Source organism: Pristis pectinata, chromosome 1 (assembly GCF_009764475.1).
Source record: "Pristis pectinata isolate sPriPec2 chromosome 1, sPriPec2.1.pri, whole genome shotgun sequence".
Lineage (NCBI taxonomy): Eukaryota > Metazoa > Chordata > Chondrichthyes > Rhinopristiformes > Pristidae > Pristis > Pristis pectinata.
This window is the reverse complement of record NC_067405.1, coordinates 14,300,561-14,325,308: the sequence shown is the minus strand read 5'-3', so window position 1 is coordinate 14,325,308 and position 24,748 is coordinate 14,300,561. Positions and strand designations below refer to the sequence as shown.

Genomic DNA, 24,748 nt, shown 5'->3' with positions numbered 1-24,748 from the left:
TGTGATGTCTTTTGATCTTTTTATCCCTTTATCTACTTATTTTCCAACAAACCAGAAGGGCCCCTAATTTCAGTGGAGTACCACAATTTTATGCTGCCTTGCAACACTGCTTTCTATGCAGGGAAGCAAACTGAAGCAAAATGTCATGAGGAAATGCTTGAACACTTTGATTTGCAAGAGAAAGAAAATGACTTCCCTCTTAAGGAAAGAAAGATTAAATAAAACATATCAACAGAGCTAAGTCAAAGGATTTTGTTTACCAGTGCTCATTATTCAGCAGAGATGGCATTGTGGTTGTGCTGAAAATCAGAGTTGTAGAAATGGGAGAAAAGTTGTATTTATTTTGGGCTGGATCTTGTTGAATGTTGCCAGTTATTGCAACTAGCATTCACATTATGAAACTGAAGTAAGTCACAGATTTCCATGTATAAAGTCCAGGATTTACTGATAAACGTGGAAGGCCATATCTATTGGTTTGCTCTGCTGCAGGATTCCACGCAATAGTGGATCCAGTCTTAATGGGCAGGCACGGTAGTGTAGCGGTTAGCGTAACGCTTTACAGCGCCAGTGACCCGGGTTCAATTCCCGCCGCTGTCTGTAACGAGTTTGTACGTTCTCCCCGTGACTGCGTGGGTTTCCTCCAGGTGCTCTGGTTTCCTCCCACATTCCAAAGACGTACAGGTTAGGAAGTTGTGGGCATGCTATGTTGGCACCAGAAGCGTGGTGACACTTGTGGGCTGCCCCCAGAACACTCTACGCAAAAAGATGCATTTCACTGTGTGTTTCAATGTACATGTGACTAATAAAGATATCTTATCTTATTATCTTCATGTAGAATCCCCAGCATTATGTTGGGCAATCATAGGAGTCAAAGAGACATACAGTATGGAAACAGACACAACTGGTCCATGCCGACCAGGATGCCCATCTAAGCTGGTCCCATTTGCCCGCCTTTGGCCCTTATCCCTCTCAATTTTTCTGATCTATGAATCTGTCCAAGTGTATTTTAAATGTTGTTAATGTACCTGATTCAACCATTTCCTCTGGCAGCTCATTCCATATGATGACCACCCTCTGGGTGAAAAAGTTGCCCCTTGGGTTCCTATTAAATCTCTCCCCTCTCACCTTAAACCTATACCCTCTTGGTCTTGATTTCCCAACAGAAAAAGACTGAGTGCACTCACCCTATCTATACCCCTCATGATTTTATATACCTTTATAAGATCACCCCTCATTCTCCTACACTGTAATAAGTCCTATCTTGCTCTCCATAGCTCAGTCCCTTGAGTCATGGCAAGATCCTCATATATCTTTTCTGCACTCTTTCTGGCTTAATGGCATCTTTAATCTTCAATCTTAATGGCATCATTGGAATCCTTGGACCTTGTGTCACTTTGAATCTGCCATAGGTTCCGAGGCCCCATTGATTTCAATGTGGACTGTAGGACAAAGGAGGCAAAAGGGAGGGTAGATTTCTTTTAAAATCATTTTGCGTTATTTTCGTAATTTAAATTATTCTTCTGCTTTTGTTAACTTTGTTTTTTTATGTTTCAATAATATTAACCAATCTCAATAGTTTTTTGAATGTTTCAGAATGTCAGAGACATTTAAAAACTGTTGAAATCAATTACAAGACTTACAGCCCCTTCCCTCAGCTATGCCAGCTACCTGTCAGGGAGTTTCAGGAATAGGACCTCCCAGCTGCACCTTCTGACCAATTTGAACTGCTTAGACATTGCCGCTAGAGGAAGTGTGTGGAGCAGTGCGTGAGAAGTGACAATGTCTTGAGCAGAGTCCCCATTTCCCGATCCCATTTCATCCCCATTAAGGACTGAGCACAAATTACTGCCACTTAGTTTTGTAAGATAAATCAGGGATGGGCAATAAATGCTGGAATAAAAACAAGAAACATTGGAAACATTCAGAGATAGCATCTGCGGAAAGAGGCAGGCACAGAAGTGGGCAGGCATGGTAGTGTAGCAGTTAGAGTAACGCTATTACTTTGCTAGCGATCCGGGTTCAATTCTAGCCACTGTCTGTAAGAAGTTTGTACATTCTCCCCGTGTCTGCGTGGGTTTCCTCCGGGTGCTCCGGTTTCCTCCCACATTCCAACGACGTATGGATTAGGAAGTTGTGGGCATGCTATGTTGGCGCCAGAAGCGTGGCGACACTTGCAGGCTGCCCCAGAACACTCTACGCATAGATGCATTTCACTGTGTGTTTCAATGTACGTGACTAATAAAGAAATTGAATCAAATCAAACCAAAACAGAATCCACATAATGTCAATGAATAGACAATAAATATCAACATAAGAGACCCAGAGTACACAAATCTGTGGTCAAAATATGCAAGGACTCACTTGATTTCCAAGTGTAATATACCAAGGAACATAAACATCGCACAGTTTACCACAATATCAAATCACTCTTCCTTTAGGTGACCTGATCCATTCTTAGGGTCAGACCTGGCAGCATAGAGTCATTGAGTTATATAGCACAGAAATGGGCTCAACTTGTCCATGCTGACCGCGATGCCTACCTGTGACAATCCCATTAGCCTGCATTAGGTGTATCCCCTACTTCTTTCCTATCCAAGTATCTATCTGTACTGTTATTGTTTTTACCTGTACTACCTCAATGCACTCTATACTAACTCAATGTAACTGCGCTGTGTAATGAATTGACCTGTACGATCAGTATGCAAGACAAGTTTTTCACTGTACCTCGGTACAAGTGACAATAATAAACCAATACCATTACCAATATCTATCCAAATGATTTTTAAACATCGTAATTGTATCTGTCTCTACCACCTCCTCTGGCAGCTCATTCTGTATAAGCTATGTGTGAAAAGCATACCCCTCAGATTTCCTTTAAATTTCTCTCCTCTCATCTTAAACCTATTGCCTCTACTTTTAGATTCCCAAACAATGGGAGAAAAAATACTCTATCTACCCTATTTATGCCCCTTATAATTTTGTACAGATGTCAGACATTCTCAGCTGGTCTTCAATGATTCTCCTTTGCACTGATATTCACTTGAAGTCCAGTGTCCTTGTCCTGCTGATCAGTACCCAGAAATGTCTGTAAACCCCAATACAGATGTTCCTCTGCTATCCCTTGTATTAAATAGGCTGTTGCTCACCTGGAATTTGGGCATTTCCAGGTGACAATCCAACTTTTTTTTAATGGGTTCAAGCAAAGTGTGAATATCCACCCTGGGGTAAGGCAAGCAAGAGTCCCATAGCAATGCACCTCAGACTGAATCATCTCCTCTAAAGATTAATCATGTCTGATCTTCACCATTTCCTCCTCTGAACTTGAGGTGGGAGGGTCATCTCCGGTCCTCCCTTCTCCTGAATCCTCTATGTTGTTTTCTCTTTTGGCCACTTATGTCTGTTCCACCATTAAATACAATTATAGCTGGATCTTTTAGTTCAACGCCATTTTTTTTGACTAATCCCACATCCCCCAATTTCCTATCAGCCAATGAAATCATGGCTACAATTCAATGTATTTATCTTCTACCCCTGCAGGTTATCTTGCAAATTCTCTACTGCTGTGACATGAAAATTGGACCAGGTTTTTGCAAAGGTCTTTGGAATAACTAGACCTTTAAAATTAAGGATGCAACAACACTCCAGTTATAGGTCTATCTTTGTTGTAGCTGTTACTGAAATTTGCTGTCTTTTTACTGTCCCCAGATGGAATACCATTTACGTGGTGGATTGGGAGAACCAATGAAAAGCAAGTTTACTGGGGTGGTTCATCATCAGGAGTCCGAAGATGTGAATGTGGATTGGAGGAGAGCTGCTTAGACACAAAGTATCACTGTAACTGTGATGCTGACAGTGATAAATGGTAAGTCTGGCGTTGTCTTGGAATTAAACTGTACCTTGTCATAACTTGCAAAAATCACAACATTCTATTATTAAAAGCGCTTGAATAATTAGTTTTAAATTTAGCAATTTGCATAGATATAAGACTTCAAGCTTCAAATGAGTAACAGAATTTATAAACATGTCATAATTATCCAACTATTGCCTATCTGACTGTCCATCCTTATGACGAGTACTGACTAAAATCAATAGAACAGATGTAAAGAACTTCAATATAAATACTGAAATTATTTATCCTCTCTGTCCACTTTTCTACTGTCACTCTTTTATCTAAATTTCCAGCTATCGATGTGTGTCTCAATCTCTTCCTGTATCTCCGACCATCTGCCTTCTTCTCTCTATTTTTATCTCTTTTTTTCTGTCTATATCTTATCTATCTCTTATCTAATTCCCACTTTACAATAATTTATTCACATTATTTATCTACTTATCTATCTGCCTGTCTATCTGTCTCTTTTTACCTCCATATCTATCTATCTATCTATCTATCTATCTATCTATCTATCTATCTATCTATCTATCTATCTATCTATCTATCTGCCTCTGTCTGTCTATCAATCTATCTAACCTGTCCATCTAAATCTCATTCTCCCTTCTGAATATATTTCTCAATCTCTTTCTCACTATCATTTTTCTCTATTCCTTTTCTCTATTCATTGTTTATCTTTCTCTCCTGACTTTCTCACTATCTTTTTCTCTATCTCTTTCTCACCGCCTATCTATTGCTCTATATCTCCATTTCTCTATCACATCTCTTTGTTCATCAATCCTTCTGCTTCATCTATGCCTCTGTAGAATTATATTTATTTAGCTACTTTTCTGTTTAGAGTTAAAACATGTTCTTCCCTTTGGAGTTACATGTTGCCTATTGATAAAGTTCTGTTTCTTTACCTTGGTTCTTTGTGCCCTTTATTATATTGAATGACTACTAATCTTAGGCCTCAGTGGAGTGCTAATATTTGAATGTATTTATCTGTGTGTGCTTGGATTGGTCAAGTGGTCAATGGCATCTTTAGTTCTCCTTGATGAAACTTTGTGCAGAATCCTATTTGCTCCAAATTATCATGCCAATTTGTGATGTCTTTTTTGTCTCACTAATTTATTACAACACCCTTCCCATTGCCAATTCTACATCCTTCCATCTTACTATGAAAGTCTTGGTGACACAACTGCACCCCTCACCTGCACCTGCCCTAATTTGTGTTCTTTCCTCCTTTGCAGCCATGAGTAATGCAGTCCTTGGCTAATAGGGTCAAACCCAGCTAGCATCTTCCATCAGAAAGTACAGCCCGGGCCTATCCAAACCAATGACCAATATAGGACCCATTATTTAGAAATATAAATGTTCTAAAATCAGAAATAGCCAGGCAGCTTTGCAGACTCACTTGAAAAAACGTTTATGGAGGCTTGAAAATCAGTGCATCATCCAAGTCTGCCCATCTTTCAATGCCAACCATACCGTTTCCAAGGCAATAAATGAATACTTCGCAGCTGAAATTCCACTATGCATTCTCACTGTGGCGATTGTTGTAAAGGGTTACAATTCAATGAGATGAACAGTTACTCTGGTTAGATTCTGGTTACAGCATCTTTGGTTCTCCCCAGCATCTGCAGTCCTTTGTTTCTCTTGTGGTTATTGAGGCCATTACTCAAAGAAGTAGAAAGAGCAGTTCCATCTCTTATTATAATAGTGATATGAAACTTCAACAAAAGGTCCAAAGTTACACAAGGAATGGCTGACATTTATTTCTATAACTGTGACTTAGTTTGGGCTTCAATTTAACCATGTTTAGAGAAGTGCAAAATGCTTGCTCAGCTAATTACCAATATCAAGTTGACTGATCTCCAAATCTGTACTCCTCACAGGGTTGGTGCAAACTTTCTGTAGACTCTTTGCAGTTCTATTGGTCCTGTGCCAACTCAGTGCTGGTTCAGCAACTCCATTCCTTTCAATGAGCAAACTCTTGCAGATGAATTAATCAAGTTAACTTAAATGATTTTACATGTTTTAAGCTTTGTTTTTACTTTAAGTTATTTCTGGATGCTAACCAGGGCACCTTGCTCCAGAATTTCAATAACTATTGAAGCTGCGTATTCTGCTGTTTTTCCACTGTACTCTCAATTCGTGAAACTATTTATGAACATCAAAACTAATGGCAATTAAGAGTATAGGAACCTTGTTGAGGTATTGTTTGAAAAGCTGGGAGTTGCAAAAATTAGGTGCTACATCAAAGACACTGGAAGAATACAGTGTAAAAAGTCTAAATGGACAGTTTCTATTACAAATGTAGACATAAACATTTATAATATGGAACACTTGCATTGGAAAGAGAGGTTTTATAGCTAAGAAGTGCATTGAAACATATTATTTTAAATGCACCATTAATAGAGTAGCTGAAGCAAATTCAATTAATGCATTTGAGAGGAAGCTAAGTAGGGAGAAAGAAATGTAAGCATGTACAGATCAGTGAGCTGAATTCAGATGGAGGAGGCTTATGTAATATTATAATACTAATATTTTACTAAATTGTAGCTTAATTATCATTTCTGTATACAATCAAATGAGGTAGAAGATGATTTTAGCATTTAATGTCACAGTGAATTTTAGTAAATGGTTATTTTAGTGTTTTAATGAATTTAATATGACAAGTAATGTTCTTAACATTTTGCTAACTTGTATTTGATTAATAATCAAGTCAACTTGCATGAATGACAATTTAAACGTTCACTGATTAAAAAGTTGTTTTCCTTCAAGTGGATGAAAAATAATGCCTGTATCAGATGTAGCTCATTGAGTTGCTCTCTTCATTCTGAGAAGGTTGTGTGTCCCTGGAGAAATACTTGAGTGCAGAACTCAAGGCTGTTATTCTAGTGCTGTACCTCTTCCTTTCTCTGACTTCCTGTGGAGGATCTCATTGAAACCTACCAAATATTGAAAGGCCTAGAGAGAGTGGACATGGAGAGGATGCTTCCAGTCGTGGGAGAGTCTGGGACCAGAAGGCACAGCCTCAGAGTGAAAGGACATCCCTTTAGAACTGAGATGAGGAGGAATTTCTTTAGCCAGAGGGTAGTGAATCTGTGAAATTCATTGCCACAGACGGCTGTGGAGGCCAATTCAGTGGGTATATTTAAAGCAAGGTTGATAGGTTCTTGATTAGTAAGGACGTTAAAAGTTACGGGGAGAAGGCAGGAGAATGGGGTTAAGAGGGGGAAATAAACCAGCCATGATCAAATGGCAGAGCAGACTCAATGGGCCGAATGGCCCTATTCTGCTCCTATGTATTATGGTCTTATAGTGACTTGTAGACATTATTATAAATTAATATCTAGGTAAGCAAGTAACTGACATCAATGGAAGGCTGAGGCGTATCCTTTTTTGACTCCTGACAAAATAAAACGAAATGAATGTACTACTAAGTTTATGCTAGATGACCACAGTCACAGACTAGTATTCTTCATTTGAAGTATATCTGGCCATATCTCCCATGAGATAGAACATAAAACAGTACAGCACAGGAACAGGCCCTTTGTTCCACGATGTCGTGCCAAACTAATTAAGCTAGTAATTAAAAGCCCCTTTTGCCCACACAAGTCCACATCCCTCCATTCTCTGCACATTCATATCTCTGTCTAAGAGTCTCTCACACGCCTCTGTTGTATTTGCCTCCATCACCATCACTGGCAGTGCATTCCAGGCACCCACTACTCTCTGTGTAAAAAAGTTTGCCCCGCACATCTTCTTTGAACTTACCCCCTCTTACTTTAAATGCATGCCCTTTAGTATTGATTCAGTCTGGATCAATCTTTCAACCATGGGTCAAAACGTTATGCATCCTATATGGGATCAATAATAGAGCGTTTGTTTGTACAAGTCAACCTGCACGATAAACATCGTGTTTCAAAGGATGGTGGATTTCCCCCTTGTTCCATTTCGATGAGATATTAGTCCAGCAACAAAATCTTTTTGTGCAGATCTGGTTGAGGAAACTGTAGGGATTATCCAAAAAGTTTGATAAATTTGAGAACCAGTCAACAGGATTCATTGGAAGATCAATAATATTATGTGGATTGTATTATTAAGTAAAGGTGAAGAACTTGAATGTGCTTGCTATGAGGCCACACTTGCACATAGTATATAATTATGTTTAATTTATTATTTTGTCTATTTTACACAGTTAGTGACTAGCATTCTTTTTATCCTCTACAATGAATGCAAAATATATAATCACAACAGTTTCAATTGTGTTTCTAATTTCAATATTTAAATACTTAATTATTTCCTCCCTTTCATGTTAATACCACTATTACTTTAAACTATTCAAGTACAGAAGATGACAAAAGACTAACTGCTGGAGGAACTCTACAGGTAGCATCTGTGGAGGGAAATAGACAGTCGACATTTTGGGGCAAGACCCTTCATTTGCTGTTTGACCCACTCAGTTCCCCCAGCAGTTTGTTTTGGTTTTTGCCCCAGATCCCAGCATCTGCAGTCTCTTGTGTCTGAATAATATGGCAGATGTTGGGAGATCTGAAATAAGAGCAGGATATGCTGGGAATACTCAACAAGTCAGGCAACATTTTCAGAGAGAGAAGCATAACATTTCAAGTTGATAACCTTTCATCAATGATTCAGATTTATGACCTTTGTATATTCAATGTTGTCAAAATATACACCTTCACAAGAAAATACTCCTGATGTCATAATGTACAACACAATAAAAAATGTGAGCCTTGTATAGCATTTTTCTTGACATCAAGATTTTCCAAACTCCTTAACCCTAAGTTGGAATGAATACAACCTACACAGAGCAAGATAGCACGGGTAGCAATATCACTCTTTATTACAAAAACGAAAGATGTTTTACTGTAGTGCAGCAATTAGCACAGCTCCAGTGCCATAGGTTCGATCCTGACCTCAGGTGTGCTCTGTAGGGGGTTTCCACATTCTCCCAGTGACTCAGTGGGTTTCCCCCAGGTGCTCTGGTTACCCCTGCATATTATAGACATGCTGGTATGTTAATTAGCCACTGTCAATTGTCCCACGTGTATGTGGATGGCAGGTGAATCGAGGTAAGTAAATGGGCATGTGAGAGAGAATAGGTCACAAGTAAATAAGTGGGGGTATCAGATTGGTGGGAGTGATCTGAGAGCCAGCATTGAATTGATGGACTGAATGGCCTCCTTCTATATTGTAAGGAAATACCAGAAAAAATGTGAGTATAATGATTTAAATATCAGAAAGACAAAGGTGAAAATCATTTATTATTCAGAATAGCGCTTTGGGACCTTGTGTATCCACATTTGTGGTCTGGCCTCCTTATTATTTGTTACTTGGTTTAATTTCAACAACATTCCCCCAATATTGCAGGGAAGCATCAGGTCAGATTACATGCTCACATCTCTGATGCGGCACTTATGCCAAGAGCTTTCTAACTCACTCATAAGTGTGGTACCTACTGATTCCCTCAGCTTGTGGAAATTATATATCGCAAGCGATCTAACAATGTCAGCAATCAAAATACAAATTGACGTGTAATCATTTATCTGAAAGATGAATTATACATTGAGGTGAGATTGACAAAATAACATTTGGTTTATGAAGGGCAGTGTATGGGAAAATCATGCCATATTTCCCGACTGTTGTAATTGTCCTATCTCCCTTGAGATATACTTAGATATATCAATTAATAGATATGTTCTTACTAATTTCAGTATAATTAAAATTAGATGTTCCTTGATTTATAAATATTTAACTTGTGAATTTTTGCTACAACCCCATTGTCTTTTCAGGATATGCATCTTTGATTTACAAAACTATCTTATGCCCATATGAATACACCACAGCAAAGTACTCATCATGAATTTTACAGAGCCTTATCAGGTTATGAAATTTCTCTTAACAAACCTTTTTTTCATCCTTTTTTGTGAATCAGAGAATTGACGTATCATCAGTTAAAGTTTCAACAATGCCTTAATTAATATGGAAACTGTGAGGAAACTTAACCAGAACAGATACAAGATTTGAATAATTTTCCAAAAAACAGACTGGAAAATAGAAATTATTTTGCATCTCGATTTCATGCCAACCGTCTGAAATCTGTGTCCTCTAATTGTCAGCCTCCCTGGCAGTGAATAACGTTTCTCCTCATCCACTCCAACGTAAACATGTATTAACTTGAACAACAATTACCAAATCTCTTCTTAATCTCTTGTCTTTAGAGATGACCAATCACAGTGTTTCTAATTGCTATGATTTGGAAAAATGGTGTAAAAATAATTTGAAGAAAGGGAATTGGGTACATATTTAAGAAGGAAAATTTTCTAAATTATTGAGCTTCTGAAATGGAAAGTTAAGGCGTCAAGAAATGTTTTGTTTTTGTGGTGCCTTCCATACCTGGTTTATATTTTGATGTAAAGTGATGCACAAGAAGATGAACATCAAATGATAAGCATATGGAAGAAGAAATGATTTTGCTGCTGGAGTGACATAGCAGGTCTAACCTCATCCATGACAAAAAGCATTGCAATTATCTATCATTTTTTCAGGGCAGCCAAAATGATTTACAGCTAATGAAATATTCTGAAGATTCATCCTGTTGCATACATAAGAGCAGAAGGAATAGAAATAGGCCCTCTGGCCCCACATACCTAATATGCCACTTAAAAAGTGCTTTTTTCCTGCGCTCCCCCACATACCCTTAGTTTGCATAGTATCTAAAAATCTATTGATTTACGCAGTGAGATCCCACAAACATCGGATAATAATGATCAGTTCAGACGTAGTTAAGGAATAAGTATTGAGCAAGGTTAATTCCCTGCTCTTCTTCAAAAAAAATGCTAGGGGATTATCTGCATCCACCTGCAAGGCCTCACGATAATACATCATCCAAAAGTTGGCAGCTCCATCAACATGGCATTCTACTCCAGTATCAGCTGAAAGATGTGTACTCAAGTCTTTGGAGTGAGGCTTGAAAGGGGAATCTTCAGAGTCAAGCTCAGGATTGCCACCAAATCAGCCTCAGACATCATCGAAAGAGACATGTGACTTGATTTGAGTTATTAATCATTAGTTGAGGTAGATACAAAAAGAATATTTTATTTAAGAAACAATAATTTCAGTCATCTTAGCACCTTTTAAACAGTTATGTAACTCTAAATCCATCCTTCTGAAGCTTCTATTTTTGACTAATTTTTTTTATCCATTATAAAATGGCCAGATATCTCCTTTACAAAGGATTAGAAAAAAGAGACATGATTTAAAAATTTGCAATCCACAAGGTAATTGCTTGCTTTTAATATCAGACTCTCTTTGATCATTTTGAATTGGTCAATTCTATGCCACAGTCCAGATTCTTGAAGGTCGCCGATCCCCGTAAATTATGGGAAGTTATATCACCATTACATTTCCAGGCACGTTGTTGTGTTTAGATTGGTTGCATTCTAGGGAGCAGCAAAGTTGAGGGGAGGCAGAAATTCAGAAATTTACCTTGTCTGATGTAAAACTGGTATTCCAAGAGAAACTAGACAGTTTTAATTCCCAGTCAGTGATGACGTGGTTTAGATTGTTTTCTAACATGCAGCCAAATTCCTCCTGATTAGTCAGTGGAACGTTTACCCCAATTTTTATGACCAAGTTATTGATGCTGATGTATGTTTATTTAAATTTCATTTATTCTAGTTATTGTTCTAATGTTCTATTTATTGGCAGGACTAATGACACAGGACTTCTTTCCTACAAAGACCATTTGCCTGTAACACAGATTATTATTGGGGACACAAACAGAACAAACTCAGAAGCAGCCTACAAACTAGGACCACTTCGTTGTTATGGTGACAGTAAGTGTCAAATTCTTTTTACAGGATTGGATCTGTAGGAGTTTAGCATGAAGACAGTACCTCCTATTTATTTCCTGTTTGTTTAACCAAGAGAAAGTGAACTCAGGAGGCACAAGAGACTGCAGATGCCGGAATCTGGAACAAAAAAAGAGCTACCAGAAGAACTCACCAGGGCAGACAACATCTGTAGAAGGAAATGGACAGTCACCATTTCCGGTCAAGAGAAGGGTCTCAACCCGAAATGTTGACTGTCCATTTCCCTCCACAAACATTGCCTGAACTGCTGAATTCCTCCAGCAGCACATTTTTTTGGCTTCAGAAAGTGAAATCCTTCTGTTTTTTTTAAGACATGCATCCTGCAATTCATCTCAGCTCCAAAGTTGCTCGGTAATGTTGTCATATATATTCTAACTTCCCATATAGAAAATGACGGATGTTCTGTTAACTACAGGACAACAATCCAATCATATTGGTAATTGATTTATTACTGTGACATGTACCAAAGTACAGTGAAAAACTTTGTTTTGCTTGCCATCCTTGCTGATCATTTCATTACATCAGTACATTGAGGTGGTAAAAGGGAAAAACAATAACAGAATGTAGAATATAGTGTTACAGTTACAGGGAAAGTGCAGTGCAGGCAGACAATAAGGTGCAAGGCCATGACGAAGCAGATTGTGAAGTCAAGAGTCCATCTAATCGTACAAGAGGTCCGTTCAATAGTTTTATAACAGCGGGATAGAAGCTATCCTTGAGACTGGTGGTACATGCTTTCAGGTTTTTGCATTTTCTGCTTGATGGGAGGGGGGAGAAGAGAGAATGTGGGATGGGTCTTTGATTATGTTGGCTGCTTTACTGAGGCAGCGAGTAGTGCAGACAGAGTCCGTGGAGGGGAGGCTGGTTTTCATATGGTTCAAATGGTATAATTAACCATAAGAATAAAACTCAAATGTTTCAGTTTACTGCATTAAAATTATTTTCTATCCCAGAGGGTTGGATGGGAGCTGCAGTTTCACACTGTTCAGAACAATGCATGACGCTCTTCATAAATTTGATTATAAGACTGTATCATGAACCAATTCAACGAGGATGTATTCATCATTCACTGTACACATTGATTCACATTTAAATACTGAGATCACATCTGTTGAATTTGAAGGTTTACAATTGCAACATTTAAGATACAGTTAAAACAATCGCAAAGTTTAAGAGGCATTTAGACAGACACGTGAACAGGCAGGGTATTGAGGGATACAGATCAAGTGCAGGGAGATGAGATCAGTTATATTGGCATCATGGTTGGCACAGACCTCATGGGCTGAGGGGCCTGTTCCTGTGCTGTGCTGTTCTATGTTCTGTGTTCTATGATATGATGGAAAATAATGAGATGTTAAATAATCTACAAACAATTATGTCTAGTCAGTCCACGAAAGAGTGTTCATTAAAAAAGAGCATCTTGTGAGATGAGCCAAGAATCATAGAGCCATTATGATCCAGAAGGAGTCTATTCAACCCATTGAGTCCATGCCAACCCTCTGAAGACAAACTGCTCCTCTACTTGGTAGTCTACAACATGATGGCATGAACATTGATTTCTCCAACTTCCAGTACACTGCTCTCCCTCTGTCCCTCTTCTCTCTCCTCCTGTTCCTATCCAGTTCTTCCAACACTCACTCCTGCCCCCATCACCCAGTTTCTTTCCTCTTCTCCACTCAGTCCATCTGCCCATCACCCACACACTCCTCCCACTGGTTCCCCTCCCCCACTGTTCCCATTTGCCCTCTCCACCTCACTGCCTTTATTCCATGCTCCACCTTCCTCTCCTATTAAATTCCATCATCTTCAGCCCTTTGTTACTTCCACCCATCATCTCCCAGTTTTGGTGCTATTTCAACTTTTCCCTCCCCCATCTGCCAATCAAGCCCACCCCCCTCACCTGGATCTACCTATCGCTTGCCAGCTCTTGCTTCGCCCCTTCCCTTCACCTTTTAACACTGTCTATCTCCCCTCTATCTTTCCGTCGAAATGAAGAGTCTTGACCCAAAGCATCGACTGTCCACTTCCCTCCATCGATGCTGCCTGACCCGCTGAGTTCCTCCATCTTTTTGTGTGTTGTTCTAGAGTCCAATATCTGCAGTGCCTTGTTTTTCTATTTTGCTCCTTTACTTAGTTTTATTATTTTATAGATGAAACTCAAAGATGTTCAAAAGAGATCATATGCAAGTTCAAAACTTGTAATCTTGAGTGAGGTGATTCTATTCTAGTAACAAATATCATTAGGCTTCTTGAGCTGATGTTTGGTTCCCTCCATCCAATAGAAAGCAAGCAAACACAGGGTGTAAAATTGTCCGGAGGTATTTACTGACCTTGTTCTGCCCATCCTCAGATGTTGTGAGTGGTGGAAATGATCACATGATTCATGTAGCAGCCTCAGTAATATGTTCTCAGTGGAATCCCATGATACATAATGGACCTTGATAACATATTGAACATAATACTCTTTCCAGGCCATTTCCCGCTCTCTTCGACAAGGAACATGCAGCAGCCTTAAAAAGCTAACGTTGAGACGTATTTGTGGGGCCAGGAAATCTGGGGTACTGCTACCCTAAAATCCCTCCAGTTTTAGATGCAAACTGATAATCCCTCCATCCCCAGCGAATCAGAAGTTAACCTGAGTAACTAGACATTTGGCTGAAAGAGAATATAAAATTTGGTCATTATCACACTGCTGGTTACGGGAGATGCTGTGCATAAATTGGCTCCTGAACTTCCCACTTTACAACAGAGAATTCAGATCCAAAAACAATTTCAACTTACTTTAGGATGTCCTGAGCTTGTGAGAGGAGCGTTTTGAGGAGAGACAGAACCCAAAACAAATCTGAGCAAAAGAACTTCCAAACATGATTTCAGTATTTTACAATTAATCATCAGTTCAAACCTTTCTTTGTCCATCCAGGAAATTACTGGAATGCCGCTTCATTTAACACCGAGAGCTCATATCTCCATTTTCCAACATTCCACGGGGAGCTAAGTGCTGACATTTCATTTTTCTTCAAAACAACTGCTTCCTCGGGAGTTTTCCTGGAGAATCTGGGAATCAAGGACTTCATACGGATAGAACTGAACTGTAAGTAAGACGCCAATAAAAACTGCAATCACTTTCCAAATAAAACAACAGGCAATCCTTAACCTGCTTAAATCTGTCTTAATCCCCTGTGTTAAATGATTATGAGTTGGCAATATATTTAGAGCATCTTCAGGGTAAAAGTAAGGCTACACATGACTTTCAATCTATAGTAGCTGATAAATTCTTTCAATAACAGTTAGAAGACAATAATTAGATATATGTTTTAAGCTGAGTGACTATTTTTTTTAATCTTTACTCTTCTGTAAACTCAAACTCTAGCTGTAGCACAAATCATAATATCCCAACAGCTTTCACAAGATCACTTTCCACGCAGGAATTTTGACAATTTGGTTTGGTGTTTGTGGTAGGCTGTTAAATTCTAGAAGAGGAGCCCAGTCAATTGATACCACCTGGTCTAAGTCCTGGATCTCATTCCCAAGCTCCGCTGTCACAACACCTTTACCAGGGCCTGCAGTGGTTCAAGAAGGTCGCTCGTCACTACCTTCTTGAGGGTGTTTGGAGATGGGCCATAAATGCTGGTTTTGGGAGAGTTGCCCCAATTCTGAAAATGCTTTTCTTTTGTGTAGTTATAAACTTCACTTGTTGTTTTAGAAGAGGAATAAACTACTCAATTAAATACATATTTAAAGTCAGTCCTTGCAATCTATTAATTTATTCCATATTGGTTCTTGTTTTCATTTGCTTCAGCAAATGGGGTGTTCACTGATGAAGGCTTTTGTGATCCTGCACTGGTCTGATTTGGCATAGGACTGGAATAATAGAACATAGAACAAAGAACATTACAGGACAGTACAGGCCCTTCAGCAAATGATGTTGTGCTGATGCTTTATTCAACTCCAAGATCTATCTTAACCTCCCCTCCAACAGTGCCCACCATTTTTTGATCATTCATGTGCCTATCTAAAGGTCTCTTAAATGTCCCTAATGTATCTGCCCCCACCACCTCCGGTGGCAGTGCATTCCACATACCCACCACTCTCTGTGTAAAAAATTTACCTCTAATATCCCCCTTATACCTTCCTCCAGTCACCTTAAAATTATGACCCTCAGTGTTAGCCATTTTCGCCCTGGGAGAGAGTCTCTGACTGTCCACCCAATCTATGCCTCATCATCTTGTACACCTCTATCAAGTCACCTCTCATCCTCCTTCTCTCCAAAGAGAAAAGCCCTAGCTTGCTCAACCTATCCTCATAAGACATGATCTCCAATCCAGGCAGCATCCTGGTAAATATCCTCTGCACCCTCTCTAAAGCTTCCACATCCTTCCTATAAAGAAGCGACCAGAATCAAACACAATACTCCAAGTGTGGTCTAACCAGAGTTTTATAGAGCTGCAACATTACCTCGTGAACTCAATACCCCAACTAATGAAGGCCAACACTCCATATGCCTTCTTAACAACCCTATCAACCTGCACGGCAACCTTGAGGAATCTACGGATGTGGACTTCAGGATCCTTCTGTTCCTTCACACTGCTAAGAGTCCTGCCATTAACCTTGTATTCTGCCTTTAAATTTTATCTTCCAAAGGGTATCATTTCACATTTTTTCCGGGTTGAGCTCCATCTGCCACTTTTCAGCCTAGCTTTGTATCTTATCAATGTCCTGTTGTAATCTACAGCAACCTTCTACACTATCTACAACACCACCAACCTTCCTGTCATCTGCAAACTTACTAACCCACCCTTCCACATCCTCATCCAAGTCATTTAGAAAAATCACAAAGAGCAGGGGTCCCGGAACAGATCCCTGCGGAACACCACTGGTCACCAACCTCCAGGCAGAATAGACTCCAGCTACCACCACCCTGTGTCTTCTATGAGTGAGCCAATTCTGAATCCATACAGCCAAGTTTCCCTGGATCCCATGCCTCCTGACTTTCCGAATGAGACTTCCTTGAGGAGCCTTATCAAACACCTTACTAAAATCCATGTACACCACATCCACTGCTCTATGTTCATCAATGTGCTTTGTCACATCCTCAAAGAATTCACTAAGGCTTGTGAGGCATGACCTGCCCCTCACAAAGCCACGCTGACTATCCCTAATCAGCTTACGCTTCTCTAAATGCACATAAATCCTGTCTCTAAGAATCTTCTCCAGTAATTTGCCCACCACTGAAGTAAGAATCACTCGTCTGTAATTCCCAGGGTTACCCCTAGTCTCTTTCTTAAACAAAGGAATGACATTTGCCACCCTCCAATCATCCGGCACTACTCCTGTAGCCAGTGAGAATGCAAAGAACATCGCCAAAGGTGCAGCAATCTCTTCCCTCGCTTCCCGTAATAACCTTGAATATATCCCGTCCGGCCCCAGTGACTTATCTATCCTAATGTTTTTCAAAAGTTCCAGTATATCCTCTTTCTTCACGTCAACATGCCCTAACGTATCAGCCTGTTGTACGCCATCCTCACAAACGTCAAAGTCTCTCTCACTGGTGAATATTGAAGCAAAGTATTCATTAAGGACCTCCCGACCTCTTCTGACTCCAGGCACATTTTTCCTCTCTTATCCCTGATCAGTCCTACCCTCACTCTAGTCGTCCTCCTATTCTTCACATGTGTTGAACACCTTGGGGTTTCCCTTAATCCTACTTGCCTTCTCATGCCCCCTTCTAGCTCTTCTAAGTCCATTCTTAAGCTCCCTCCTGACTACCTTGTAACTCCCCAGAGCCCTGTCTGATTCCTTCTTTCTAAACCTCAGGTAAGCTTCTTTCTTTCGCTTGACAAGATATTTAATGTCTCTTATCAACCATGGTTCCTTCACTCTACCATCCTTATCCTGCCTCAATGGGACAAACCTATCCAGAACCCCATGCAAGTACTCCCTAAGCAACTTCCACATTTCCGTTGTGCACTTCACCAAGAACATCTGTTTCCAATTTACGCTCCCAAATTCCTGCCTAATAGCGTCATAATTCCCCCTCCCCCAATTAAATACTTTCCCATATCGTCTGCTCCTATCCCTCTCCAAGGCAATGGTAAAGGTCAAGGACTTATGGTCACTGTCTCCAAAATGCTCTGGCACCAAGAGATCTGAAACCTGATCAGGCTCATTGCCTAGTACCAGGTCCAGTATGGCCTGTCCTCCAGTCGGCCTGTCCACAGACTGTGTCAGGAATCCTCCCTGGACATTCCTAACAAACTCCGTCCCATCTATCCCCTTTACATTAAGGAGATGTCAATCAATATTAGGGAAGTTGAAATCACCCATGACAACAACCCTGTTATTTTTGCCTCCCGATCTGCTCTTCAGTGTCTCTGCTGCTACTGCGGAGTCTGTGGAATACTTCCAATACAGTGATCGCCCCCTTCCTGTTTCTGACTTCCACCCACACTGACTCAGTAGATGATCCCTCCAGGACATCCTCCTTTTCTATAGCTGTGACACTGTCCCTGATCAGCAAAGCCACTCTCCCACCTCTTTTACCTCCGTCCCTTTCCCTATTGAAATATCTAATCCCAGGAATATCCAGCAGCCATTCCAGCCCTTGTGACAGCCAAGTCTTTGTAATGGCCACCACATCGTAGTTCCATGTACTTACCCATGCTCTAAGTTCATCACCTTTGTTCCTGATACTTTTTGCATTAAAGTAGACGCACTTCAGGCCATCCAACTGACTGCAATTTTGCCCTTTCAACTGCCTGCCCTTCCTAACAGTCTTTCTACACACTGCATCTACTTGTACACTAAATGCACCAATCTCTGACCTGTCACTCGGGTTCCAATCCCCCTGCCAAGCTAGTTTAATCCCTCCCCAACAGCTCTAGCAAACCTGCCTGCAAGAATATTGGTCCCCCTCCTGTTCAGGTTTAACCCGTCCCTTTTGTACAGTTCATATCTTCTCCAGAAGAGATCCCAATGATCCACAAATCTGAAACCCTGCCCCCTGCACCAATTTCTCAGCCACGCATTCATCTGCCAAATAAACCTATTCTTACCCTCACTGGCACGTGGCACAGGCAGCAATCCAGAGATTACTACCCTTGAGGTCCTGCTTTTCAGCTTCCTACCTAGCTCCCTATATTCCCTCTTCAGGACCTCATTGCTTTTCCTACCTATGTTATTGGTACCAATATGTACCACGGCCTCTGGCTGTTCACCCTCCCCCTTCAGAATGCTGTGGACCCGATCCAAGACATCTCTGGCGCCTGGGAGGCAACACACCATCCGGAAGTCTGTTTCACATCCGTAGAATCTCCTGTCTGCCCCCCTTACTATTGAATTCCCTATTACTACCGCTCTCCTCTTCTCACCTCTTCCCTTCTGCACCACACGACCAGTCTCTCCCCTGGTAGGTCCCTCCCCCCCCCACCCCACAACAGTATCCTAAGCAGTATACCTGTTATTCAGGGTAATGGCTGCAGGGGTACTCTGCACTACCTGCCTATTCTCCGTCCTTCTCCTAACAGTCACCCAGATACCTGCCTCCTGCAGCTTAGGAGTGACTGCCTCCCTGTAGCTCCTATCTATGAACTCCTCGTTCTCCCGTAGGAGCAGAGGTCATCCAGCTGCAGCTCCAGTTCCCTTACACGGTCTGTAAGGAGCTGCAGCTGGATGTACCTCGTGCAGATGTAGCTTTCAGGGAGACTGGATGCCTCCCAGAACTCCCATATCTCACAAGATGAACACACCACTGGCCCGGGAGAGAGAGAGAGAGAGAGAGAGAGAGAGAGAGAGAGAGAGAGAGAGAGAGAGAGAGAACAATCAATGAATTAATTAATTAACCTTAGCCTCCGCCTCCTCTCACCAAAGTCACTTGAGCCAAAGCCTTGAGCCAAACCCTGGTCCACTGTCACAATGGCCACTCCAATCACCTTGTTTTTATTATCTCAGCCACTTTTTTAAACACATTTTACATTGTTTTTTTCCAAACATTAATAAAATATCCTTAAGACTGGAATAATTTTCAGTAACAATGTTTTTGTTTGATTATGTTTTTTTTATTGTATAAGCCATTTTAAAATAATGGCTGAGCTCGGTTTGAAAGTGAATTGTACATGCTCATCTGCTCACATAGGTCGGTCATCCAGAATTTATGTGAACCTGTTGGGAATCCAGAATGAGCTGAATTAGAGTAGTGGTCCATTTGTCATTCTGCTCTACCTTTTTGGGTCCTGTTATCCTTCCATCATAAATCCAGAAGTGGGGATGTTCACTGATGAAAGCTTTTGTGATCCTACACTGGTCTAATCTGGCATAGGATTGGAATCACCTTGCATTTTTATGGGGATTTCTGACATAGAATCACAGATAGAGATACAACATGGAAGCATGCCCTTCGGCACAGCAAGTCCTCATCAATTATCAAACACCCACTTTTTCCCAGGGTTGAGGGGGTAAAAGGTGTGTTCAGGCTATTTAGTTCTCACATTATCTGTCTGTCTGTCTGTCTATCTGTCTATCTATCTATCTATCTATCTATCTATCTATCTATCTATCTATCTATCTATCTATCTATCTATCTATCTATCTATCTATCTATCTATCTATCTATCTGTCTATCTATCATCTATCTATCTACAGCATCTACCTATCTATCTTTAACAAAGGGGATGTTGGATTTCTTTTTTAATTTTTTAAAGAAAAAATGGAAGTTTTCATACGTCTCTGAAGACAAGAGATATTTGAAAATATAAAGCTTCACAGACTTTGTAGGGAGGTGAGGCTCACTCTCGCCTCATCACCAGTCAAATGTCATCGGGGTATTTGGAGGTGGGCCTCTGTGATACTGCATCCAGGGCTTAGTTGCCCTTGAGATCATGCTGTGCTTTGATTCCCACTTCTAAATTGAGTGGCCGACAATAATTACACCCAAACATTTGTACGGGGTAGTACAGATATGGGAAGAGGATGGGCGTTGGAGAGAGTGGTGTAGTCAATGCAGGCAACAAATACATTTCAGCCTAATTTGACTAATTATTGTTGTTTCCTTAGCAATACATGTTCCATTATTAAATGCTTTAGAAAAATGCATCAAATTTTGGTTTCTGAAATAAATTACTGGATTAATAATGTCAATGATATACCTGTACACTCAAAGTCTCCCATGTTCCATTTTTGTTTGGCTAGGTTATCTGAGTCTTATGGCTGACTGGCATTTTCTACTAAGTGTCCAAAAAGACATTTGGTTTGTCCTTCATCAGTGCACAATATCCATGTTCTTAAAGCAAAATGAAATGTTGATGTTATAAAATATATCACCAGCACAGAGTTTTATTAATGTAAAAAAACAGCAGAAATTTTGAAGCAAATCTTTGATCTTTCATTTATTATTGGTTAACCCCCCCCAAAAAAAATGAAGCCCTTTTTACAGATTAAACTGTTGCCTCTTTATTGGCACATTTTCAGTATGATGGATATCTAGTGTGGCTATTTTCTCTAAACCTTCTGGAATATTGTGCATTTTTAAAAGAAAAATCTCAGTTTTGTTGTTGTCTCACTGAAGACTTAATAACATGATTCTATTAATATTCTGAGTGGGAGTGAAAGTACCTTTGTGGTAAATGATGCATGCTATTTATCTAATTATATTGTCATCTGCAGTGAGGAACAGAATAACTGTATGCATTAGTGGCAACCTTTACTGTGAAAGGATCGACCAGCATGGAATTTTCATCCTGTTTTCTTAATCATTCTTGCTTGATTGAAGATTGTTGTGAAGGTTTTCCTCAGAAGCTTAGCCCTAAAATTATGCCTTGGGATGGTAATTCACTAATACTTCTGTTTGAAATTCTCTCTTCTGTATTAACAGAGAGAAGATCAAAAGTTCATATGTTAAAATGGCTTTGAAGCCTAGACAGTCATTTCAAGATATTTACACTGAAGTGCCATAATTTGCTATCATACTCTCTGCAGCTTATTGCAAATTATGAGTACCTGAAGCTGTAACAGTGTCCATTAACACATGGATTTCAAAGAGATTTAATATCATCTTTTATTCATCAATGTGTAGTAAGCATATTAGTCTGCTTTCAATGAGTTTGTGATTTCTTGCCAATATAGTTAAATGAAGAAGTCCAGGTTTCACAGAAACAGATGAATAATAACCTGGATTCAGATTCAGATTCAGAACAAGACGTAACAATACTAACACAACACTATGAATCCAATTTATCTGTGCATGCTTTCAAGGTGAAAATCTGAAGTTTTTTTTTATATTTGTCACCATTCAAATCCAGTCGATTTGCAATTGTCCTATATAAGTCACGTGGGGTTTGATTGTGACTGCTTGTGTCCATTGTACTGATGACAGATTTGGATTCTAAGAATCTTCTTGGGAATATAAATGATAAACCTTTTCCTTATTAATCATAAAATATGGTGCTCATTCATACTTGACAATCCATTCAGTAAAATCCAGCTGTTTCCAATTCATGGATATGGAATAGATGTTATCCTTGATAGTAACATCCACATCTCTAGGATTAATATAGTGCATGTTTATATATGAATACAATTTAGTTTGTTCCTTTAATAGCTGAATACTGTGATAAGTAATTAAATAAAAATACCATTTTAATCAAGTTTAATCAAATATCAATCGCGACAGCTGAGTGGATAATACTCCTGCCTTTAAGTGAAGGAGTATGGCTTTAAGTCCCATCCAGAGATCTGAATGCAATAATAGAACCATAGAACAATACAGCACAATACAGGCCCTTCGGCCCGCCATGTTGTGCTGACCTTCAAACCACGCCTAAGACTATCTAACCCCTTCCTTCCACATATCCCCCTATTTTAAATTCCTCCATATGCTTATCTAACAATCTCTTGAACTTGACCAATGCATCAGCCTCCACCAGCACCCAGGCAGTGCATTCCATGCACCAACCACTCTCTGGGTGAAAAACCTCCCTCTGACATCTCCCTTGAACTTCCCACCCATTATCTTAAAGCCATGCCCTCTTGTACTGAGCATTGGTGCCCTGGTAAAGAGGTGCTGGCTGTCCACTCTATCTATTCCTCTCAATATTTTGTATACCTCTATCATGTCTCCCCTCATCTCGGCTAAAGTGTTGGTGCAGTATTCAAAGGAATGCTACATTGTCAGCAGTGCCCTCTTTTCAATGAATTGTTTAAGCAGTGACGACCAGGGGAGTTATCGCTGGTATACTGTCCAATATGTGGCTCTTAATCAACAATACTAAAGTAGGTAATGTGTTCAATATGACTTGCTGTTTGTAGGATTTGTTTTGTACACAATTAATCACAGTATTTTTGACAATTGTGATTACCCTTAAGTATATTTCTTCAGCTGTTAACCACACTCTGGGACATCCTGAGGTCATGAAGAATACTGTAAAAATGGAAATCTCTTTTTTAAAATTTCAATTAGTGGATCTATGAGACCTAAATTAGTTAAAAATAATTAATCTAAGCCTTCTACAATTTTTTTTCAAAGGGAGGATAGTGTGGACTAATTGGGCAAACTCTTTATTCTAAGCTTGGCACTGTTATTGAAGGCTGTTCTTCAAGTTAATGATAATTACCTCTGCTTGTATACTCTGTGCGACTTTCAGCTCCAATGGAAGTGGTTCTTTCATTTGATGTGGGTAATGGACCATTGGAGGTTACTGTGAAATCACCCATGCATTTGAACGACAATCAATGGCATTATGTTGAAGCAGAACGAAATATCAAGGAGGCATCTCTGCAAGTGGATCACCTGCCAAGAAAATCTCAAGAGGCCCCCTCTGACGGGCACATTCAGTTGCAGCTCAGCAGCCAACTGTTTGTAGGTAGGAGACCCTTGTTTACTAATCACCTGTCACTTTCCTTGACACTAACATATAGCTGTAGCATATAATTCAATTCAGAGAATCACATTTTTTATTTTAGTGTACAAAATATAACACAGTAAATTAGTACACATTCGTGACTTGTTTAAAATCAAGCTCATTGCTGTAATGAAATGCAATAAGTAAATCAGTTGCATACCTGACTCGAAATATTCCTTTTATGTTTTTTGTGGCAGACCTTTTAAAATCCTTGGTTTGTGCTTCTTCCCCCCTGTGATTCGAATATATTCCCAATTCAAATATTACACATCCTGAGAACTATGGGCCTTTGCAGTCTATCTATTGGTATTTTGTATAACTTCTGTGTCAAAAATCAAATGGCTTTTGAGGCTTATCTATATAGTGAAGAGATACTGAAATAGACATTGTGATGAGATGCTCGGAATCTTCAAAGCTTGTACAGTATAAGGAACCAAACAATGATGTTAATATTGTGTTTGAATCTACAGTTACTAAGAGTTCATACAATGCCTGTGTGTTTTTCTTAATGGTTTAGTTGTTTTGCACTCTTGCTCATTTGAGTATGAAGACAAATGTATCAAGAAAATCATAGTTCCAGCACCCAGATTGTGTAAATTACTAGACCTCGATGGTGTGGCAGCACTGAGGTTTGGGAGCATTGAGACCACAATGTGACCTTGGGAGATAGCTCTTAAAGGGGCATGCACATCATATCAGCATTGCTGCTGCAACCTGCAAAAAAGTGGCAGTGTGTGGAGAATGGCTGGCGGATATAGGAGAGAGGAGGGGATGTGCTTCACTGACAGCATAGAAGTCATTAAAGCCCACCATCCCTGGCAGGGGGTTTCTTGGGAGATCTCTGCTAGGAGTGAAACTCCTCTGTCTGCATAGTCTGTACTTTGGGGAAGCCTGCAATTCTAATAAGTACTTCTGCCTGCTCTGCATCATCCTGCTGTCTCAAACGATGCAGAAATAAATCAAGTCTTCGCTGTCGAAATGCAGAGGATCAGTAAGTTTCCTAAAGCAACAGTAACAAGACACTGTGAATTGTGGCACAGATTAGCAACACCGTCCTAGAATGACCTTGAGGCTGGAAAGCTAAT

At 39.9% G+C, this 24,748-nt stretch overlaps 1 protein-coding gene across 1 annotated transcript in view; it reads left to right on the top strand.

Moving 5' to 3' along the window:
• The window catches only part of LOC127575517 (contactin-associated protein-like 5), a 611,376-nt gene that overhangs the window by 355,215 nt on the left and 231,413 nt on the right, over positions 1-24,748 (top strand). Inside the window, exons 14-17 of the mRNA XM_052025454.1 lie at positions 3,706-3,862; positions 11,609-11,736; positions 14,693-14,863; positions 23,406-23,624. Of these exons, the coding sequence (XP_051881414.1) occupies positions 3,706-3,862; positions 11,609-11,736; positions 14,693-14,863; positions 23,406-23,624 (675 nt within the window). The remainder of the gene's footprint in view (positions 1-3,705; positions 3,863-11,608; positions 11,737-14,692; positions 14,864-23,405; positions 23,625-24,748) is intronic.